General features: G+C 37.3%; 1 protein-coding gene across 1 annotated transcript in view; it reads left to right on the forward strand.

The window, feature by feature from the left end:
* Positions 1-20519, forward strand: part of LOC106868024 (probable serine/threonine-protein kinase DDB_G0267686) — a 47837-nt gene that overhangs the window by 24537 nt on the left and 2781 nt on the right. Inside the window, exons 14-19 of the mRNA XM_014913121.2 lie at positions 4055-4759; positions 9064-9208; positions 10135-10249; positions 11953-12028; positions 13196-13304; positions 14612-14728. Of these exons, the coding sequence (XP_014768607.2) occupies positions 4055-4759; positions 9064-9208; positions 10135-10249; positions 11953-12028; positions 13196-13304; positions 14612-14728 (1267 nt within the window). The remainder of the gene's footprint in view (positions 1-4054; positions 4760-9063; positions 9209-10134; positions 10250-11952; positions 12029-13195; positions 13305-14611; positions 14729-20519) is intronic.

Consider the following 20519-nt stretch of genomic DNA (forward strand, 5'->3'; position numbering starts at 1 on the left):
ATATATATATATATATATATATATATATAGATAGATATATATATATATTAGTAAGTGATTTGGGATATATATTCCAGATATTTAACTCCTGGAACACTCCCACAGATCTGAAATTTGAAAGGTGGAAAAGTCTCTTGAGACACCACAGCCCCAATAATCTGAAAATTAAAAAAAAAAAAGTATCCATTGAGTATATATAATAAAGAAAAAAACATCAAAGAATGGAGTTAGCAAACTCTGTTTAATGCTTAGTTTACGATTGTTTCGTCAATTTCCATTATAACCAATTTTGCATCATGTCTTTAATATATCAGAGATTACTGAATGTTTGGGCAAAATGATTGGTCACAGGTGAGGCAGACAACCTGTTTAGTGCTGGAGCCATTACAAAATGCACCCAGTACACTTTGTAGAATGGTTGGTATTAGAAAAGACATCCAGCCATAGAGACCAAGCCATGAAGCCAAATGACCCATATGAGCCTATAAGAGCAGTGTCTGCCAATCACCAATTGCTTGAACCAAGATAACCCATGCCAGCACAGAAAACAGATGTAAAACAATGATGAAGATATGTGTAGTGTGCATGTGCACTCCATGTCTTGTCATCACATACTTGTTGTGAGCAAGCATTGTCTTCATATAAGCAGTGCTGCTTTTATGCAACTTGCCAAGAATACATGTCTGAAATAGATTTTACCTTGCTTGGAGACTGGTGAGGTTTGGTGACTGGAAGAGCATCCAGCCATAGATCTTTTCTCTTTGATAAAGTGTTCTTTGTGAGTAAATGAGTTTGTGATCTGTATGTATTTTTATATGTATATGTTTGTGTATTGTGTTCTGTGTGCCTGTGTACTGGCAATGGTTTTCTGTTTCTGATATCACAAAAGCTTTTAGGTTTAACTTGCTTTTAACCAATATAAATAAAAAAAATTTAAGATATAAGTTGAGGTTTGACTATTAAATATGTTCTTGTGTGTGTATGCGTGCATTTGTCTAGCTGAATAAATGGACAACCTACATAGATTTTAATTTATTTATTACTAAGCAGTTTTAGACAGGAGTACACTTCGGTTTCCTGTTTCACATAACATTTATTACTAACTACATTTAACGAGTCTCCCAGTGTTTTTGTAATCTACTTTCATGGATGATAATGGTACACAAGAATAAAAAGTAATACCATTAGACATTCCACCTTTGCTTCCCCACACAATAATTTAAAACTGAAATTTGTTCAATTATTTTGAAATCATTTTTGTTACCTATTTAACCTTTTTATTTCTGTTGAAGTACGCTGCCTTTGTTTCAACTAATTTCTAAGATAATGAAAAATTTAGTAAAATATTTTGTCATTATTGAGCTGGTGTGTGGAACCTGAATTAACATGGAATTTTGATGGAAGATTTTAATTTAGATCACTTTAACCCTTTTGTTACCATATTTCTGTGGAAATACATTGTCTTTTGTTTCATTTAATTCTGAAAATTATGAAGAATTTAGTGAAATATTTTGTCATTATTAAGCCGATGTTTGAAACATAAATCACCATGAATGTTAATGGTAGGGTTTAATTTAGATTACTTTAAAATAGGGAGTTTATATCTTAGAACTAGGGGCAGTCTCAAGTAGTTTGGTATCAAAAGAGTTTGACAGAGCAGATTGGTACCATGCATGGCTAAATCTTATTTTCATCAGTGAAGCCCCATTTTGTTTCCTTAGAAAGGTTTGATACTCATTTAAATGCAACCATTCCTGTGTTGGAATTTTGTCTCTGTTAGGAATGGCATTAGATGATGATGATGATGATAATATCATTGCAGGTGTTGTTCCATCTCTTGTGGTTAATGAAGAAATTATCATATGTACATTTCTGATAATCATCATCATCATTGTTTAACATCCGCTTTCCATGCTAGCATGGGTTGGACGATTTGACTAAGGACTGGTGAACCAGATGGCTACACCAGGCTCCAATCTGATTTGGCAGAGTTTCTACAGCTGGATGCCTTTCCTAACGCCAACCACTCCGAGAGTGTAGTGGGTGCTTTTACATGCCACCAGCACGAAGGCCAGTCAGGTGGTACTGGCAACGGCCACGCTCAAAATGGTGTATTTTATGTGCACTGGCAACGATCTCGCTCGAATGTCTTTACACGTGCCACCAGTACAAGTGTCAGGAAGGCGACGCTGGGCACAGGTGCCATCACGATTTTGCTTTCCTTTGCCCCAACAGGTCTGCATCAAATGAGTGGGAATAAGCTTTATTTTTGTTTACTTATTTCAGTTTTTGAACTGCGGCCATGCTGTAACATGGCTTCAACCAGTTTAGTCAAACAAATAGCCACCCCAACACTATGTGCTTATTTTTTGAAATTGGGTATTCTGTTAGTTTTTTTTTGTCAATCCACCCCATTATGAGGACATAAACAAACCAAAGCTGCTTTACAAGTATTTGGGATGGGAGTGGGGCAAACACAATGATGTATACATATATAGATATTTTATTTCACTTGGGCATAGCGATATTAATAACCTGGTATTAGAACTTAATGTACACATTGGGATGAAGCATCAGCCAAGTACAGGGCAATAAAAAAGAAATTAAAATGATAAAGGAGGAGGAGGAAATTGTCATGTACTCCATTGGCTTACAACTGTTTCTGCTATAAGATGCAATGCATTCATGATTGAATTCTTGAGTATCACCCTATAGCTTCATATGTGCTTCACACATGAAGTGCAAGCATTCAACTATGACTGTGCTACATCTTATAGCAGAAACAACTGTAAGCCAATGATGTTCATGACATAATTTCTTACATACATATATATATATATATATATATATATATATATATCTCGTTGCTATCATATTAAACTATCGTATGTTCAAATTTGGCCAAATGTGTTTTTTTTTCCAATATTTATTTTTGCTCGCAATAGCCGGTTCTTTTGGTCAAACTATCGTATCTCAAGCTGCTTCAGATCCTAAGATATCAAAAATTGTCAAAGCGGTTTAGCTATGGAATGATGAAAATATTTTTTCATTTTCTGAAAAAAGCAACATTTTGGACATACGACACTTTTGCATAATAGCAATGATATATATATATACACACACACACACACATACATACATAGATGAGAGGCTTCCACACAGTTTCCATGAACCAAATTCACTCACAAGATATTGGTTAGCTCGGGGTTATAGAAGATGTGCTTCTTAACGGTACATCCAAACCTGCACCTATCTTTTATGATAATCTCAATAACAGCACTCTAATCTATGAATTGTATTTGTGTTTCTGTTTTATATGTTGATTGTCTTGAACACAAGTAGAATAACGGTCGTAAAAATCAGTTTAAGACACCACTTGTTATGTTAGTTATGGTACTAGACACCCTAATGTTGAACATGAAGTCTTGAGAATTTTAATAGCAATGGTCTGGAAATAAAAATAATAATGGTCAACTTGCATGGCAGCACAAATTTGATATCAAAATGGCGTATTAAAATAGACACCCAGTGATGAATTATTGAGAGAGCTTTCATGTAGTTACATGGCTTGCTAGAAATAGAAACCAAGTCATCTTCAAATTACAGTTTACTGTCTTGAAAAGGAAGGATTATCTAATTTTCCTAGTACACAAAGAGAATGTTCACAGGTAGAATATATATTTATAAGTTTGCTTGCTCTTTCATGGTTGACCAGATCAGGAGCTAGACAGCATCAATCTCTTACTCTCTCTCACACACAAGACACACACACTCACACACACTCACACACAAGACACACACGCACATAGACCTATCATGTATGTAATCTAGTTTGAAATGGATAAAAATAATATTGATAAGAAAATAATCAAATGCTGAAAGTGAACTTTTAATGATCAAATTTGTTTCTAGAACAATCCATGTGAGTAGTTTACAAAGATCTCAATGAAAGCTTAGAGTTGTTTAGACATAAGTATTCCATTTACAAAATGTATGACATTAAATATGCAGTGTGCTTGTGTACCCCTTCTTTATACAACTGCTATTTTTGCAGTTTAAAAACGATGTGCGTTTAAAGCCATTTTACATAGAAGAAGACTGGTGCAGTCGCCGTCGCAGTGAGCGCATCTTTTTGAATGACTCCAGCCCACAGCCGTCGCCCAATAACATCCGGGGTTCTGCACAGAACTGTACTTCCATGCAAAATTCCTTGTCCACCAGCAGCAGCAGCTCAAGTGCAAATAATGTCAATTTGGGCAAGTCGAGCACTCGGAACAATCGATCGAGTGGTGCTGCTGGTAAGAATAATGCCAGCACACCTGGTACCTCTGTTACTGTTGCTGCTAGCATTGGCACCGGCACCAGTAGAACAGCTAGCAATGCTGGCAGTTTGAGTTCAGTCCCTAATGTCACCAGTGCACAGGGCTCAGGCCAACCAAAGGTGAAGAGCGTGCGTAAACTTTCGGAAAAAGTGAAAGAGAAATACAACAAAGCTGCTCGTAAAAACGTACCAGCTGCAATGGAGTGCAACGTGACAACAGCTGGTGCCAACAGCATGTCTGTCAACAGCAGCACTATCACCACTATGAGTGTTACCACCTCTAACACCAAGAACAACAGCAGCAACAACAACAACCACAGCAGCTCAACTGCAACATCGTCTTCTTCAAGTTCTACCAAAACGGTAGCTATTTCTTCGTCAGCTTCCAATTCTACAGCAACATCCATTTCGTACCACACTTGTCGTTCAGCCTCGGCAGTAAGTACTGCTTTAATCTCTCTCTCTTTCTCTTTCTCTCTTTCTCTCTTTCTCTCTTTCTCTTTCTCTCTTTCTCTTTCTCTCTTTCTCTCTCTCTCTTTCTCTCTCTCTCTCTATTTCTCTCTCTCTCTCTCTCTCTCTCTCTCTCTCTCTTTCTTTCTCTCTCTCTCTTCCTTCCCCTCTCTCTCTGTCTCTCTATCTCTCCCTCTCTCTCAAATCTACCCCTTACTTGCATCTCATTCACTAAAATGCTCCCTCATCTTTCTGTGCTCCTTCCTGCCTTAGCCAATCAGCCTACTTTACTAATTAAACTATTAATTACTTCCCAGACGATGATTGCAAATATTTCACTCCTGCTTTAGTTGATTTCTTTAATTAGCTTCCTTGCTGGCAGAATCATTAGCATCTCAGACAAAATGCTCGACAACCTTCCTTCTGGTGCTTTATATACCGAGTTCAAATTCTGATTAAGCTCGACATTGTCTTTCTTCCTTATGGGGGCCAATAAAATAAAGTATCAGTCCAGCAGTGGGGTTGATGTAATTTAGTTGCCCCCTCCTCTCAAAATTGTGGACTTTGTGGTAAAATTTAGATTTATTATCATGAAGTTGAAAAGATGTCAAAATCACAAGCATAATGGGAAAAAAATTAAGTGGCATTTCTCTGGCTTTTTACACCCTGACTTCACAATCTGCCATGGTTAAGTTTGCCTTTGATCCAGCCAAAGTCAATAAAATAAGTACTTTTTGAACTCTGGGGTCGATATCATCAACGATACTCCTCCCCTAAAATTTTAAGTTTTGTGGCTTAAGTAGAAAGAGTTATTATTATTATTATTATTATTATTATCATCATATTTTACTTCTCAGAGCTCACGATCTTATTTGCTCTGGTTAATTCCATGAAAGCAGACAGCATCCTGTTGTCAACAGTCTCGCAGGATCTCTTCCCACGAATTATAAGACTTGATAATTAGGTGTTAAGTATCATGGAAGATATTCAACACCCAAGTACCAATCTCAAAATCCTAGCTGTCCCCAATAGAGCAGTTTTTTGGGGTATGCTCTGCTCTCGTGTAATTTCCAATTTCTCCAATGTATTTCTCAAACTTGGTTGTTGTTATTATTATTATCATTATTATTATTCAGTAAAAGCAACAAACTACTGGACAAATTGCTTTTGCTCTAGTTTATTTGATTTGTCTTCAGTCTTTCTTCAAATCCTGCCAAGTTTAACTTGATTAATGATTAATCCTCAAGATGTTTGACAAAACCTTTGTAGCACACATAAGACTCGAGTCAATTATACGAACTATAATCCTTTCATTATATAGCATAGGTGGGGATGTGGGTGGGTGAGAATATGTTTCGGTTAAAAGAAATAATTCTAACTATTATTATGGTGACCATTAATAGCAAAGAAGAGACTGCTGATGATTCTGCCATGCCTGTCTTCGCTACAGAGCCTTTAAAGAACAGCATTCAACCACGAGTTCCTGTTGCCCTTTCAAGATCTATATTAACTCTGCAGTCTAATTATGTTAACATCCAGAACCTTTGTAATATCTCCTAACTAATCAGTATTATTGTTATGGCTAATCTATAATCTGAATGATATTCAAACAAGCTTCGAATGAAACCCTAATTATTCTTCATTTCCATTTCCTAACTAATCACTGTCTTAGTTAATATTAAATTAATTACTTAACTAATCCATGATTTAGTTGATATTAATCTCATTTCACCATGATAAAAATGGTAATAAACCTTTTATTTTCTGTTAATGTTTTTATTGTATTCTTCTGTGAATGGCTCTAGTTTTGCTTCTTATTGATGTTGTCAATTCTTATTCTATGAATGTGCATGTCTATATATATATATATATATATATATATATTTTGTTGTATTATGTATATATATTTGTTATTACATCTACACCAAAATTAAGAAGCAGAATGGCTTCTAGACACTGTGGTTATCACGAAATATAATTTTACTCTGGTTTACAGTATGTGAAACTCAGTAGGATCATTTCTATTGTGTTGAGTCAAAAGTTTTGCAATATTTTGGTAACTTATTTGATTTATTCATTAACTTACAACAAAAGCAGCCTATCGTTCAAAGTAGAGGCCATTGTGTTGCACCGTCTGAAGCCACATTTTGGCCAGTTCTTTGGTCCCATGATGATACCAGTTCTTGTCCTTCGAGGCATGTCACTGAAACTTTGGCCTCCAGTTGGTTGTAGAATTACGAGAATAGGAAGTGAACCAATATGTATCAGAGATGTTCTTAGTTGATGCCAACAGCTAACTTACCGTTACCTGTAGAGACTACACTTAGACCACATTTAGAAGATAGGTATCTGACCTCAGAGGTTACCAAAACATTCTATGATGATCACATCCTAGAGTCATATGAGTTGCTTTGAAGTTATTTCAGTTTTCTATAAATACTTCTGCAACCGTCATTCTAAGAAATCCTTATCCTGTTGAGTAGAAATGCTACATATCCCAAAATTGTTCCAAAATCTATTGTCTCTTTTAATGAAGTTCCTCTTAACAGGTTGGAGCACACCTAGACAGCTATGGTATTGTATCATTTATAGACAAATATAGAGGAGAAGGCTGAATATTTACAGATATCCTGGTTGTTGGCACTCCGTCGCTTACGACGTCGGGGGTTCCAGTTGATCCGATCAACGGAAGAGCCTGCTCGTGAAGTTAACGTGCAAGTGGCTGAGCACACCACAGATACGTGTACCCTTAACATAGTTCTCGGGGATATTCAGCGTGACACAGTGTGACAAGGCTGACCCTTTGAATTACAGGTACAACAGAAACAGGAAGTAAGAGTGAGAGAAAGTTGTGGTGGAAGAGTACAGCAGGGTTCGCCACCATCCCTTGCCAGAGCCTCGTGGAGCTTTTAGGTGTTTTCGTTCAATAAACACTCACAACGCCCGGTCTGGGAATCGAAACCACGATCCTATGGCCGCGAGTCCGCTGCCCTAATCACTGGACCATTGCGCCTCCACTGATATCCTGGTATATCTGGTGTAGACTTTATAGGTTGCATTAAGAATTATTATTATCATTAATGTGGTGAGCTGGCAGAATTGTTAGCATGCTGGATGAAATGCTTAGTGGTATTTCGCCCATCGTTATGTTCCGAGTTCAAATTCTGCTGAGGTCGACTCTGCCTTTTATCCTTTCGGGGTCGATAAATTAAGCACCAGTGAAACCCTGGGTAGAAAGGGTGATGATTATTATTATTATTATTATTATTATTCCTGGGATCGATGTAGTCGACCCATCCCCTCCCCCAAAACTGCTGCCCTTGTGGCTAAATTTGAGCCTATTATTATTATCATTATTATTATGGTGGCAAGATGGCAGAATCATTAGCACGCTGGGTGAAACGCTATGTTCTGAGTTCAAATTTCACCGAGTTTGACTTTGCTGTTCCTCCTTCGGGGTTGATAAATTAAGCAGCAGTGAAACTCTGGGGGCCAATGTAATCAACTTGTCCCCTCCCCACAAATTTCAGGTCTTGTGCCTTTAGTAGAAAGGATTATTATTATTATTATTATAATTATTATTATTAAGACGGCGAGCTGGCAGAATTGTTAGCATGCTGGAAGCAATGCTTAGCAACATTAGTCTTTCTTTTTACATTCCGAGTTCAAATTCTGTGGAGGTTGACTTTGCCTTACATCCTTTCAGGGTCAATAAAATAAGGACCAGTTGAACATTGGGGTTGTTGTAATCAATTAGCCACACCTCACAAAATTTTGGGCCTTGTGCATATAGTAGTGCAGCCTTTCAGCTTACCAGCCCTGGTCAAACCATCCAACTCATGCCAGCATGGACAACGGACGTTAAATGATGATGATTATAATTATCATTAGTAGTAGTAGTAGAGTAGTGGAGCTGGCAGCAATGTTACAGCATTGGACAAAATACTTTATGGTATCTGTTCCAGCCCTTAATTTTCTGAGATCAAATCCCACCAAAATCAACTTTGCCTTCATTTTATCACTTCAGGTGATGTTCTTACCTCACAGAGATTAGGAAATGGTTACTATTGTTTTAAGAAGGTGAAATAAAAGAATGCAGAAAAAGTTCTTTGAAAATGTGGAGTGCATGATTCTTTGAATACAGACTGGAATCATTTACTTTTAAAACAATACTAAAAATTATTCTTGAAAAATTATTGAAGAAATATTTCTTAGAAATCTAATAAAGGAAGTTGTGATGTTCTAGTTAGTTAGTTAATTAATTAATTAATTACATTTTATTTGTTTTTCAGTTCTCAGCTTTTGAAAACTCTAAACTACGTTTGCCATCTTTCCGACAAGAGTCGAGTGAAAATGAAGGAGAGGCTAGCGATTTCAGTAGTAGTGATGGAGACAACATACCTCTTAGTGCTCTCAGAGAAAGAACAGCGACCCCTGGTATGTTTGATTAAATATTTGGTATATTGATGCACAGTGTTAAATAGGATACATGTCCAAAAATAACTGGTTTTATCTTTAAACATGCCAAACAGCCAAATATTTGTCCATATTTGTATGTACATACATTTGTACACATGCAAACACACACACACACTGATACAGATGAATGAATGAGCTGCTCCTTGAATTAATGTCAGGTGGCTGATAACATGTAAAAAGTACCTAGGCAGGGCAACCAGCCATAGAATCCGTGCCAAAACAGACAATTGGAGCCTGATGCCTCCCTATCTCTTTCTCTCTCTCTCTCTCTCTCTCTCTCTCTCTCTCTCTCTCTCTCTCTCTCTCTCTCTCTCTCTCTCTCTCTCTCTCTCTCTCTCTCTCTCTCGCGCGCGCTTTCATGTAAATTGTATGTGTGTGTGTGTGTGTATGTGCTGTAAAGTGGTTGGCATGGCTCCTGTGCAGGTGGCATGTAAAATACACCATTTCAAGCGTGGCCGTTGCCAGTGCCGCCTGACTGGCCCTCGTGCCGGTGGCACGTAAAAGCACCCACTACACTCTGTGTTGTTGGCGTTAGGAAGGGCATCCAGCTGTAGAAACTGGCAAATCAGATTGGAGCCTGGTGTCACCTCCTGGTCCACCAGTCCTCAGTCAAATCGTCCAACCCATGCTAGCATGGAAAGCGGACGTTAAACGACGATGATGATGATGGTGATGATTAGAAAAGACATCAAGCTCTAGAAACCAGGCCAAAGTAAACCCTGGAGCACGAAGCAGTCTTCAGACCTGTTGTATCCTGTCTAACTGCCCAACCCATGCCAGGAACATAGATGTTTAATGTAGTGATAGTGTATATGTACAAGCTTATTTGGTTTGTTTCTGTACAAAATGAAATAAAATAAATATGCATTTCTACTGTTTTACAGAACCACGATGCTGTACTATCGAGAAAGAAGACTTGAAGGATGGCTTACGTGTCCTCTTGTTCAGAGATGGACTGTTTTATGAAGGAGAAGTAAAAGCTATCAGACCTCCTGATGTGTATGTACAATTGAGATTTTTATAACTTTTACTTGTTTGTTTATTAATCTTTCACTGACATCTCAGTTCCAGTCACTGAAAAATTACTTAATTACATTACTGTTACCAACTGAGGTGTCACTTCTTTTACACCATTAATATTCTGTGCAAAAATAAAGTAGAAGAATAAAACTCCATTAATATATTAGGAGTCTGTGAAATTTAATATAAGCTAACAATAACCCTTTAACGTTTTTAAACTGGCCATATCTGGCGTAAAAATTCAATCTGTGTTGTTTAAACCAGTCAGATCTGGACTTTCATACCTATCTTATCATGTCATTCTAAAAATATACAATCACATTAGCAGCAGCACATAAAAAGCGCCCTTACTGGTGCCACATAGAAAAGCACCCAGTATACTCTGTAAAGTGGTTGGAAAAATGGTTTCACCATTCCATAGGGTTAGGGTTATTGTATTACACTTTGACAATTTTTGATATCTTGGCATTTGAAGCAGTTGGAGGTGCGATAGTTTGACCAAAAGAACCAGCTATTGCAACAAAATGAATTTGGCCAAATTTGGATATACGACTGTTTAGCATAATAGCAACGAAATTGAAAGCATGGAGAATTGGTAACTGAATTTCTGTTGCTGTTGCACTCAACTGGAGTGCTATGAGGACAGTCTTTGTCAGTGTTGGTTTTATATGCAGAGCTCATGCAACTAATGTTACCTGCTATTAAAGGCTAGATGTTTGTATCGTCCCAATGAATACGTTCTCTTAATTATCTGTTGTTCTCTGGTAATCAATGAGATTAATTGAAGATTTATTAGCTAATTAGAAATTCAAAGTTTTAATCCCACCAAATTTTATGAAGAAATTATTATCTCCCTTGTTGATAACTATCTCCTTCAGGACTATAAAAGTTACATAAATATAACCTTGACTCACTCATCTGAGTCCCAGTAATGCTCATGGGCATTTTGACATTATTATGTCTGTGTGTGTATGAACATATCTACAAAGTTGTATATCAAAAGGATGTGTTATAGCTCTATTCCACATATACTAAAACAGCCGTACCAACAATCCAACATGTCTCCATCATCAGCTACCCCACAGATATCACTATGGTTTTGACACCCAGGCAGTACCATTCAATCCAACAGTGTCAACAACACTAAAAAAAGTGCTATTTGGGAAAAAAACACACAAACAACTTTCAAATACATTTACCCTATGTACAACAGTATTCAATCTAAATAGAGGAAGAATCAAACACTAACTTTAAAATTAAACTTCAACAAGAAGCACATAAATCTATGTACATCTGTATCGGTTTTAATAGTAAACATACAATAACTAAATAGCAATCAATCTCTAAATCCATACAAATAATAATCCCACCAGTCTTCCATAGTTTCTATTATATAAAAAAGTGAAAGCTTTATATTCAATTCTCTCCAAAACAAAACACAATTGAATTTAACGAATAATATAATAATTATGAGTGAAACACATTATTTCATAATTCAGAAATTAATCATAAAAACACTACATACTCTTAATATATATTAGCCTTACAAGCTATAATGTAAACTTACCAGTAACTAATAGAAACATTAAATTTATTAAATAGGAACTAATAAAAGTATACTTGTAATTAACTATTATTATAATAATACATGTAATTATATATTTGTGTATTTACTTTGTTAGATATGGTGTGGTGATTGACAACGAACGAGGAAACAGGCCACATATCTATTCTCAGGAAGAAATACTTAAAGATGCTGTAAGTATATTATTATTCTTGTTTCACTCTGTAAGATTGTGGCCATGCTGGGGCACTTCCTCTAAAAGTGTATTTCAAGAAATTGACTCTGATACTTATTTCAAGCTTTGTCCATATTTTATCAGTCTATTTTTGCCGTACTGCTAAGGTCACTGGCACTCTGTTTGGTTATGATAACAAATGTCCCAATTGCTTCGATCACTGGAACAGCCTGTTCGTGAAATCAATGTGCAAGTGGCTGAGTATTCCACAGACACATGTACCTTTAACGTAGGTCTTAGTGAGATTCAGTATGATACAGAATGTAACAAAGCCGGCCCTTTGAATTACAGGTACATTTCATTTTTGCTAGTTGAGTGGACTGGAGCAACATGATATAAAGGGTCTTGCTCAGGGACACAACACATTGCCCAGAATCAAACCCATGACCTTAGATATACCAGTGCTGTGTCTTCAGTTGTTCCTCGAATCGGTTTCAAATTTTAGCACAAGGCCAGTAAGTCGATTACATTGATCCCAGTGTACAACTGGTATTCATATCAACCCTGAAAGGATGAAAAGCAAAGTTGACCACGGTGGAATTTGAACCCAGAACGTAAAGCTTGACAAAATGCCAGCATGCTAATGATTCTGCCAACTCGTGACATTTAACATTTTCATCATCATCATCGTTTAACGTCCACTTTCCATGCTGGCATAGGTTGGACGGTTTGACTGGCGACTGGCGAGCTAGGAGGCTGCACCAGGCTCCAATCTCAATCTGGCAAGGTGTCTACAGCTGGATGCCCTTCCTAATGCCAACCACTCCGAGTATTGTGGGTACTTGTTACATGCCTCCAACAAGCTTCTTCATGTAGCTCCCAGAGTCCTGCTGTGGTCTATTATTGGCAGCATCGTTGGAGTATTGGGTAAAATGTCATGTGGTATTTCTTCCAGCTCTTTAGTCTCTGAGTTCAAATCCTGCCGCGATTAACTTTGCCCTACATCCTTTCCGGGTCAGTAAAATAAAGTACCAGTCATGTACTGGGATCGATACAATTGACTGTTTTCTCCACTCCCACCTTTATTTCCAGTTTTGTGTCTGCATTGGAAATGAATATATTATATCACTTTCAATCACTTTTACCTTTCCTTTTTTTAATGATTATTATTATTTGTTTTTATTAGGTCCTGGATGTTACACCAGGCTCACCCAAATATTTACCCGAAGGTACCCGAATGTGTGCCTACTGGAGTCAACAATATAGTTGTTTGTACCCAGGCACTATATCTAAATGTAAGTTGTTTTCCTTTTTTTCCTCATATCATTATCATCACCATTTAATTTCCATTTTCCAAAGGTTGGATGGTTCGATATGAGCTGCCAGACCAGAGTTGTGCTCCAAGCTCCACTGTCTCATTATGCATGGATTCTACAGCTGGATGTCTTGCAAGGTACTTGGTGACCCTGTTGGTGATGGTGCCACATAAAAAGCACTGGTAGTGATTATTGTTCCTGAGATATCAACATTCCTCTAAAGAGTTCACTAATTTAGTGCAGGGAGGAATTGAACTGAGTATTGATACCCTTGTATCACTTTTCAACTACGTCTGTCACCCACACTACTGTGTGCTACCCACATACAGCATGGTAGATGTAGATATTGATAGTTAAAATACCTTGGCCTAGAATATAACACTCTGATTTTGCCTAAATTTGAACTGCCGATCTTTCAGTCGGGATATTCAGTAAATCTTGCAACTTGGCTATCTTTTCTCTCATCATTGTTTAATGTCCGTGTTCTATGCTGGCATAGGTTGGACGGTTTGATTGAGGTCTTGAGAGCCAGTGGCTGCACCAGGCTAACAATCTGATCTGGCAGTGTTTCTACAGCTGGATGCCCTTCATAACGCCAACCACTCGGAGAGTGTAATGGGTGCTTTTTTATGTACCACCAGTACGGGAGCCAGTCAGGGGTTACTAGCATTGGCCACTTTCAGATGGTGTTTTGTATGTGCCACTGGCATGGGAGCCAGTCAGGTGGTCCTGGCATCGGATTGTGACAATATTAATCTGCAACACTTTTACCACCATCACCTTTAACACCACCATCATCAACAGCAACAACTTTGAATATCTGTTTACCATGCTGATATGCATTGGACAGTTTGACAGGATCCAGTGAGCTGCAAGGCCACTATGAGCTCCAGTGTCAGCTTTGGCATGGTTTCTGTGGCTGCATGCCTTTCCTAACATCAACCATTTCATGTACTGGGTGGTTTTCCTCACTCCTTGTTTCAGGCATCTTGCTCCATCCAGTTTTGGACTGTACCCATTACTTCTTTCATGTACTGACTAATTAGAAACAAATAAATTTTCAAACAAATATGTTACATATAAAGAATAAAAAGTTTTGAATGATAAAACAATGCACTATAATACAAAAAATGGGCTATATATCTGTTTTAATTTAGTTATCCATAGTCCGATGATATTTCGGAATACAATTCCTTCTTCAGATATTCTTAGATGGAGTCACTTCTATAATCTGTTTATAATTAAAACTGTGTCTCGTTAAACTTCTATTTAATTTTGTTTTATAGCAAGTCCAAACCCTCATGCAGATAAGTCATCTGTGAGTGTTGAATTCGATGATGGGGATACTGGCCGCATACCAATTGACCATATAAGGATGTTACCCCAAGACTTCCCCATTGCATGTAAGTTGCTTTTCCTTTTTATATATATCTTTGGCCTAAAATCTAATCTATGTATCACTACACACACACTCACTCACATGTTGACAGATAAGTAGCTTTCTATGTAAATTTATTTAATATGTGTGTATATATGATATTCAGCAAACTTGTTAAAAACTTAGTTTCTCTCTCTACATATACATCACACACACACACATATATATATAATGATTTATGCTGAAATAATGCATGGTCTAATTATGTTTGGTCAAAACAACTACTCTATGTCCATCCATCCATCCATATATATGTGTGTGTGTGTGTGTGTGTGTGTGTATGTAGCACCATATGGTTGATCTGGGTATGTATAAACATGTATTCTGGGTTGGTCCACAACAACGATTTGTTGTCATGGAAGTTGTTGCTGTTGATATCGTTTTTGTTGTCGAAGTTGTTGTCTTTCCATATATGTATATATATATATATATATATCTGTTCCTGTAGTAGTAGTAAATGTTGTTGTTGTTGTTACTGCCATTGATTCATTTGCATTAGCAATTTGTGGGTACAATGAAATGTTTTCCATGACTCGAGGTCACGCCCTCGTTATGTCAACGTCACCTCATCCATGCCTTCATCACCGTTTGTGATCCTCCTCTTTTTCATCATCATCATGATCATCATCACAAACATCATTGTTATCTTTGCTGTCCTATAAAAAAAAAAATCACTATTTTTGTTATTTGTATTTTTGTTGTTGTTTATGCTGTTATTTCCATGTTTATTGCTGTTGTTACTGTTGCCGTTTATCTTTGTCATTGTTCATCACCAACATTGTCATCATCATGAACCTGCAATCACCATTATTGATCTCTTACATGTCATTTCGATTGTCATTATTCATTATTCATTAATCTCGTTAGCCATCTATTTATTCGTAAATATGTAAAACATTTAACTCTCTGTTGTCATTTATACAGTTTTTCATTTCCCAATCAATGTCATTCCTGCAATATTGATCTCCAATCATCATCATCATACAGAGCAGCAAATACTTATTTCCTTCTCTGGGTGAGCTTCAGCCAAAGAAGTTTGTTTGTTATCCTATGAGAATATTCACCACACCACGTCTTCGTCCGTACCCCGTGATCCACATTTCTTCAGCCATCTCAGTCAAATTCTAGTTCACACATCTGACACGTCTCTCTGTTGCATTTTAAAATCATTGTCATCATCCACCTCGTCATTATCATATGTGTGCAAATTTATAGTGACATCACTTAATTTAAAGACTAGAGATTGTTTGATGATTAAACAATAATCATTTGAATTTTATTTAACCATTAGTCAACCAAATGTCATATGTAATGCATATTCACTTTCTTTTGAATTAATCATTCATTAGCCTGTAGCTTCAAGATGCCCTTCATAATGCCAACCACAAAATGTACTGGGTGCATTTTACTTAGCACTAGCAACACAAGTGCATTATGTGGCACCAACATGAGTGCATTATGTGGCACCAACACGAGTGCATTATGTGGCACTAACACAAGTGCATTATGTGGCACCAACACGAGTGCATTATGTGGTGCTAGTGCATTATATGTGGCACAAGTGTATTATGTGGTGCGAGTACATTATCATGCTGCGCGGGTGCATTATCATGCAGCATGAGCGCGGATGCATTCTTGTGCAGCACAGACGCAGGTGCATTATTGTGCTGCATGGGCATGGTGCATTATCATATGGCGGGGTGCATTATTGTGCAGCATGGGTGCAGTATCATGCGGCACCAGCGCAGGTTTATTTGGCTAATTCAAATGTCGGATTTAAACTTGCATAAATTAAAAGAGTAAAAACAAAAATGTCATTCTATTCCTATGTAGTTCGAATATTAAAGAGATTGATTGAATGAAAATAATTAATGTTTAATCATGGGTATACTGTTGTTTTTAAACGAACTGATGTCACTGTAACAACCAGAAACATCCTGTACCCTATGGATATCGCATCGTTATCAAATTATCTTGTGTATCACATCGTGAAGCATTGTCAAGTGCTGTCTTCATCGTCATCGTCACCACGACTATCATCCTCCTCATCGTCATCATTGTGATTCTCCTCCTCCAGCTCATTTTCATCACCACCACTGCCGTCGCCACCACCACCACCACCACCAACATCATCGTCATTGTCATCATCATCATCATCATCGTCAACAGCAACAACACCACCAACAACCTGGGTTAGCTTCTTACCAGGAAAGGAGAAAGCTAAGGTTATTTGCTACAAGAGGTTTCTTAATGTATGTGCAGAACTTGGTTAAAGGGGAGAAGATTAATGAAATAAAGGAATAGGAACAAAAATATGAAAATCGGTGGAAAATATTGGAAATTATGTGAAGGAATCACAAGAATATAAGCAAAATGGATCAGAGTGGTAATTTGGTAGTGAAGAATAAATGAATGATGGCTTTGCTAGAGTGAAACTTTTCTCTGGAACTGGTTTAGAGTTTGTACAGGTTCCTGGTCACAGACAGACACACACAGACACACACAGACAAACACAGACACACATACACACACACACACACACACACACAGACAGACAGAAACACACACTCACACACACAGATACTCACACACACAGATACTCACACACACACACAGACACTCACACACACACACATGCACACGCTGTTATATGTGATTATTTAGCGTACGCTTTTATATCCCTTACCAATGACTGGTTTCAGTTGTTAGCTTCTGGCCATGCTGGGGCACTGCCTTGAAGAAGTTTTAGCTGAATGAATCGACTCCAGTAACTATGGTTTCTTTTTTCAGCCTGGCACTTACTCTATCATTCCCTTTTGCCAAACCGCTAAGTTACAGGGATATAAACACCAATGCCAATTGTCTTACAATGGTTGGGGGAAAACACAAACACAATGACACACACACAGTGGCTGTGTGGTAAGTAGCTAGCTTACCACCCACATGGTTCTGGGTTCAGTCCCACTGCTTGGCACCTTGGGCAAGTGTCTTCTACTATAGCCTCGGGTTAACCAAAGCCTTGTGAGTGGATTTGATGTTTGTCTCTCTGTTTGTCCTCCCACCATTGCTTGACATTAGATGTTGGTGTGATTACATCCCCATAACTTAGCAGTTTGGCAAAAGAGACCGATAGAATAAGTACTAGGCTTACAAAGGATAAGTTCTGGGGTTGATTTGTTCAACTAAAGGCAGTGCTCCAGCATGGCTGCAGTCAGATGACTGAAATGAAGAAAAGAATATATATATATATATATATATATATATATACACACACACACACCCCTCACACATTACATATGGTGGGCTTCTTTCAGTTTCCACCTATGAATTCCACTCAGAAGGCTTTAGTCAGCCCACGGGGTTATGCAGTGGTACTGAAATTGAAATAATTTGGTGTATACTTTTATATGTCCATACATGTGTGTATATTCTGACAAATACTCTGAAACTCTGATGCCAAAGTCTATAGACCTAGCAAACCCATCATCCTTTTCTTTAGAGCACCAAGTTATGGCATTGATCTTCTTTGCTTATTGTCTGGTTTCATTTCCATTATTTTTCCTTTTTTCTTGTTTTCATGTTTTTGTTCACAGTATTCTTTATTTTATGCATACATCTGTATCTACACACATGCCTGCATAATATCTTATATACATACATGTGCATATTTATATATGCATATGCACATATATGCCTATATATATATATCATCATCATCATCATCATCATATATATATATATATATATATATATATATATATATATATATAGCGATAGATAAGGTTTGATCAATTAGTATCCAGACTGTTGCCATAGTAACAAGGCTAAAGCACACAGCGAAGCTGCCTGGCACAAATTGACATTGAACTCTGCTGTGCATGCACAATAAGTTTCAACATTCTACCTCACTTCCACTGTTTACAGCAGTGCTTAGAAGGAAAGTGTGTAGCATGTGATCGTCGCATTGACCATGACAAAGTTGCAGAAAGTGTATGGAAAGGAGTGCATGAGCCGCACACAAGTGTACAAGTGGTTCAGACATTTCCAAGATGAACAAAAAAAATGTCAATGTTGATGAATGCTTGAGTAAAACATCGCAGATGTGTGTGCAGCTGTGAGGGTAGTCGTTGAATCACTATCTGTGAGTTACCAGAGGATGTGCAGATTAGTTATAGTTCAATCTGTTATCACTGAAGATTTGGGTATGAGATACATGTCTACTAAGTTTGCGTCAAAACTGCTTTCAGCAGACAAAAAAGACACTTGGGTTTCAGTTGCACAAGATCTCCTTGATTGTGTCAAGAACGATGAAAACTGTATGAAAATTCTGCATAGGCCTCTGAGCAGATATCGCTAAGCTTTTGGCAAAATTTGATTAAGATTCTCTTCTCGTCTTTATCATGGTCAGTGTGATGATCACATGCTACACATGTTCCTTCCAAGCATTGCTGTAAACAGTGAAAGCGAGCTAGAATGTTAAAACTTAGTGCACATGCACAGCAGAGTTCTTGGTCAATTCATGCCAAGCAGCTTCACTCTCCATGCTTTAGTTTCATTACTATAGCAAGAGTCTGGATACTTATTGATGAGACCATGCACACTCACATATATACGGATTACTGAAGAGTTTCTGGCATTAAGGGTATTACAAAAGGCCTGGTTGGAGGTCCCATCGTCTGAGTTCTTTTACAGGGCTTAGAAAAACTGAAGGATCACTGCAATAAGTCTGTGAAATTGAGAGGGGAATATATTGAATAAAATCATAATTAACTGATTCTCCTGTATTTTCTTTTACCCAAAGCCAGAAACTTTCAGCACACTCTCATGTACACACACACACACACACACACACACACACAGAAATGAAGATGTGTGTGTGCCTGTATACATGTATATAGCTTCTGAGTTATATATATGTGTGTGTGATTGATGTCGTGTCTTTACAGTTGAATGTGGTTTATTACTGCAGGGGCAGAGTTGATATTGTTTCAATAACAAATCCAGTAATAACAGGTTAATGAGTGTTGTTGGTGGATTAAGTTAAAAATATTAACAGTATTTACAGAAGAGGTAACAGGGATAGGTAGATCCAGGGCTTTGGAGTCAAAACAAAAATCTCTGACTCCTTTACTATTGGCACCTCTGACTCTAACTCCTCTATGTAATTAAGTGATTGTGGTCTATTTTTCCAACTCTGACTTCAGCTACCCCTTAATTGTTTCTGACTCTGATTCCACAGTTCTGACTCCACAGCTCTGACAAGTGGTTGCTGATGTGATAACAAACACACAAACAGTATGTCTGATGACGGATATATTTAATTTTGATTTATTCAGCAAAAAACCTCAGTCACCACTTATTTGTTAGTTAAAATAATCTCTTTACCTTCCTCTCGTTCTCCTTCCATCTCTCTAAGTAGCTACTTATATTTGTCTCCTCTTCTGTCAATACTGTTAATATTTTTAGCCTAATGCACGAACAAAACTCGCATCAAAAATTATCCTGGCAATTTTCGGCAGTTTGTCATTGAATTAATATCAATTCTTATACAGCTGCAATAAACCACATTCACCTGCAAAGACACCAAACCAACAATTAAACCAGGTTGCATTACATTACATGTATGTGTGTGCATATAGATATATACATACACACACACACACACACACACACGTGTGTATATATATGTATGTATGTGTGTGCGTGTATATATGTATGTAACTATATATATATATATATATATATATATATATATA

This window comes from Octopus bimaculoides, chromosome 3 (genome assembly GCF_001194135.2).
Source record: "Octopus bimaculoides isolate UCB-OBI-ISO-001 chromosome 3, ASM119413v2, whole genome shotgun sequence".
NCBI classification, from domain to species: domain Eukaryota; kingdom Metazoa; phylum Mollusca; class Cephalopoda; order Octopoda; family Octopodidae; genus Octopus; species Octopus bimaculoides.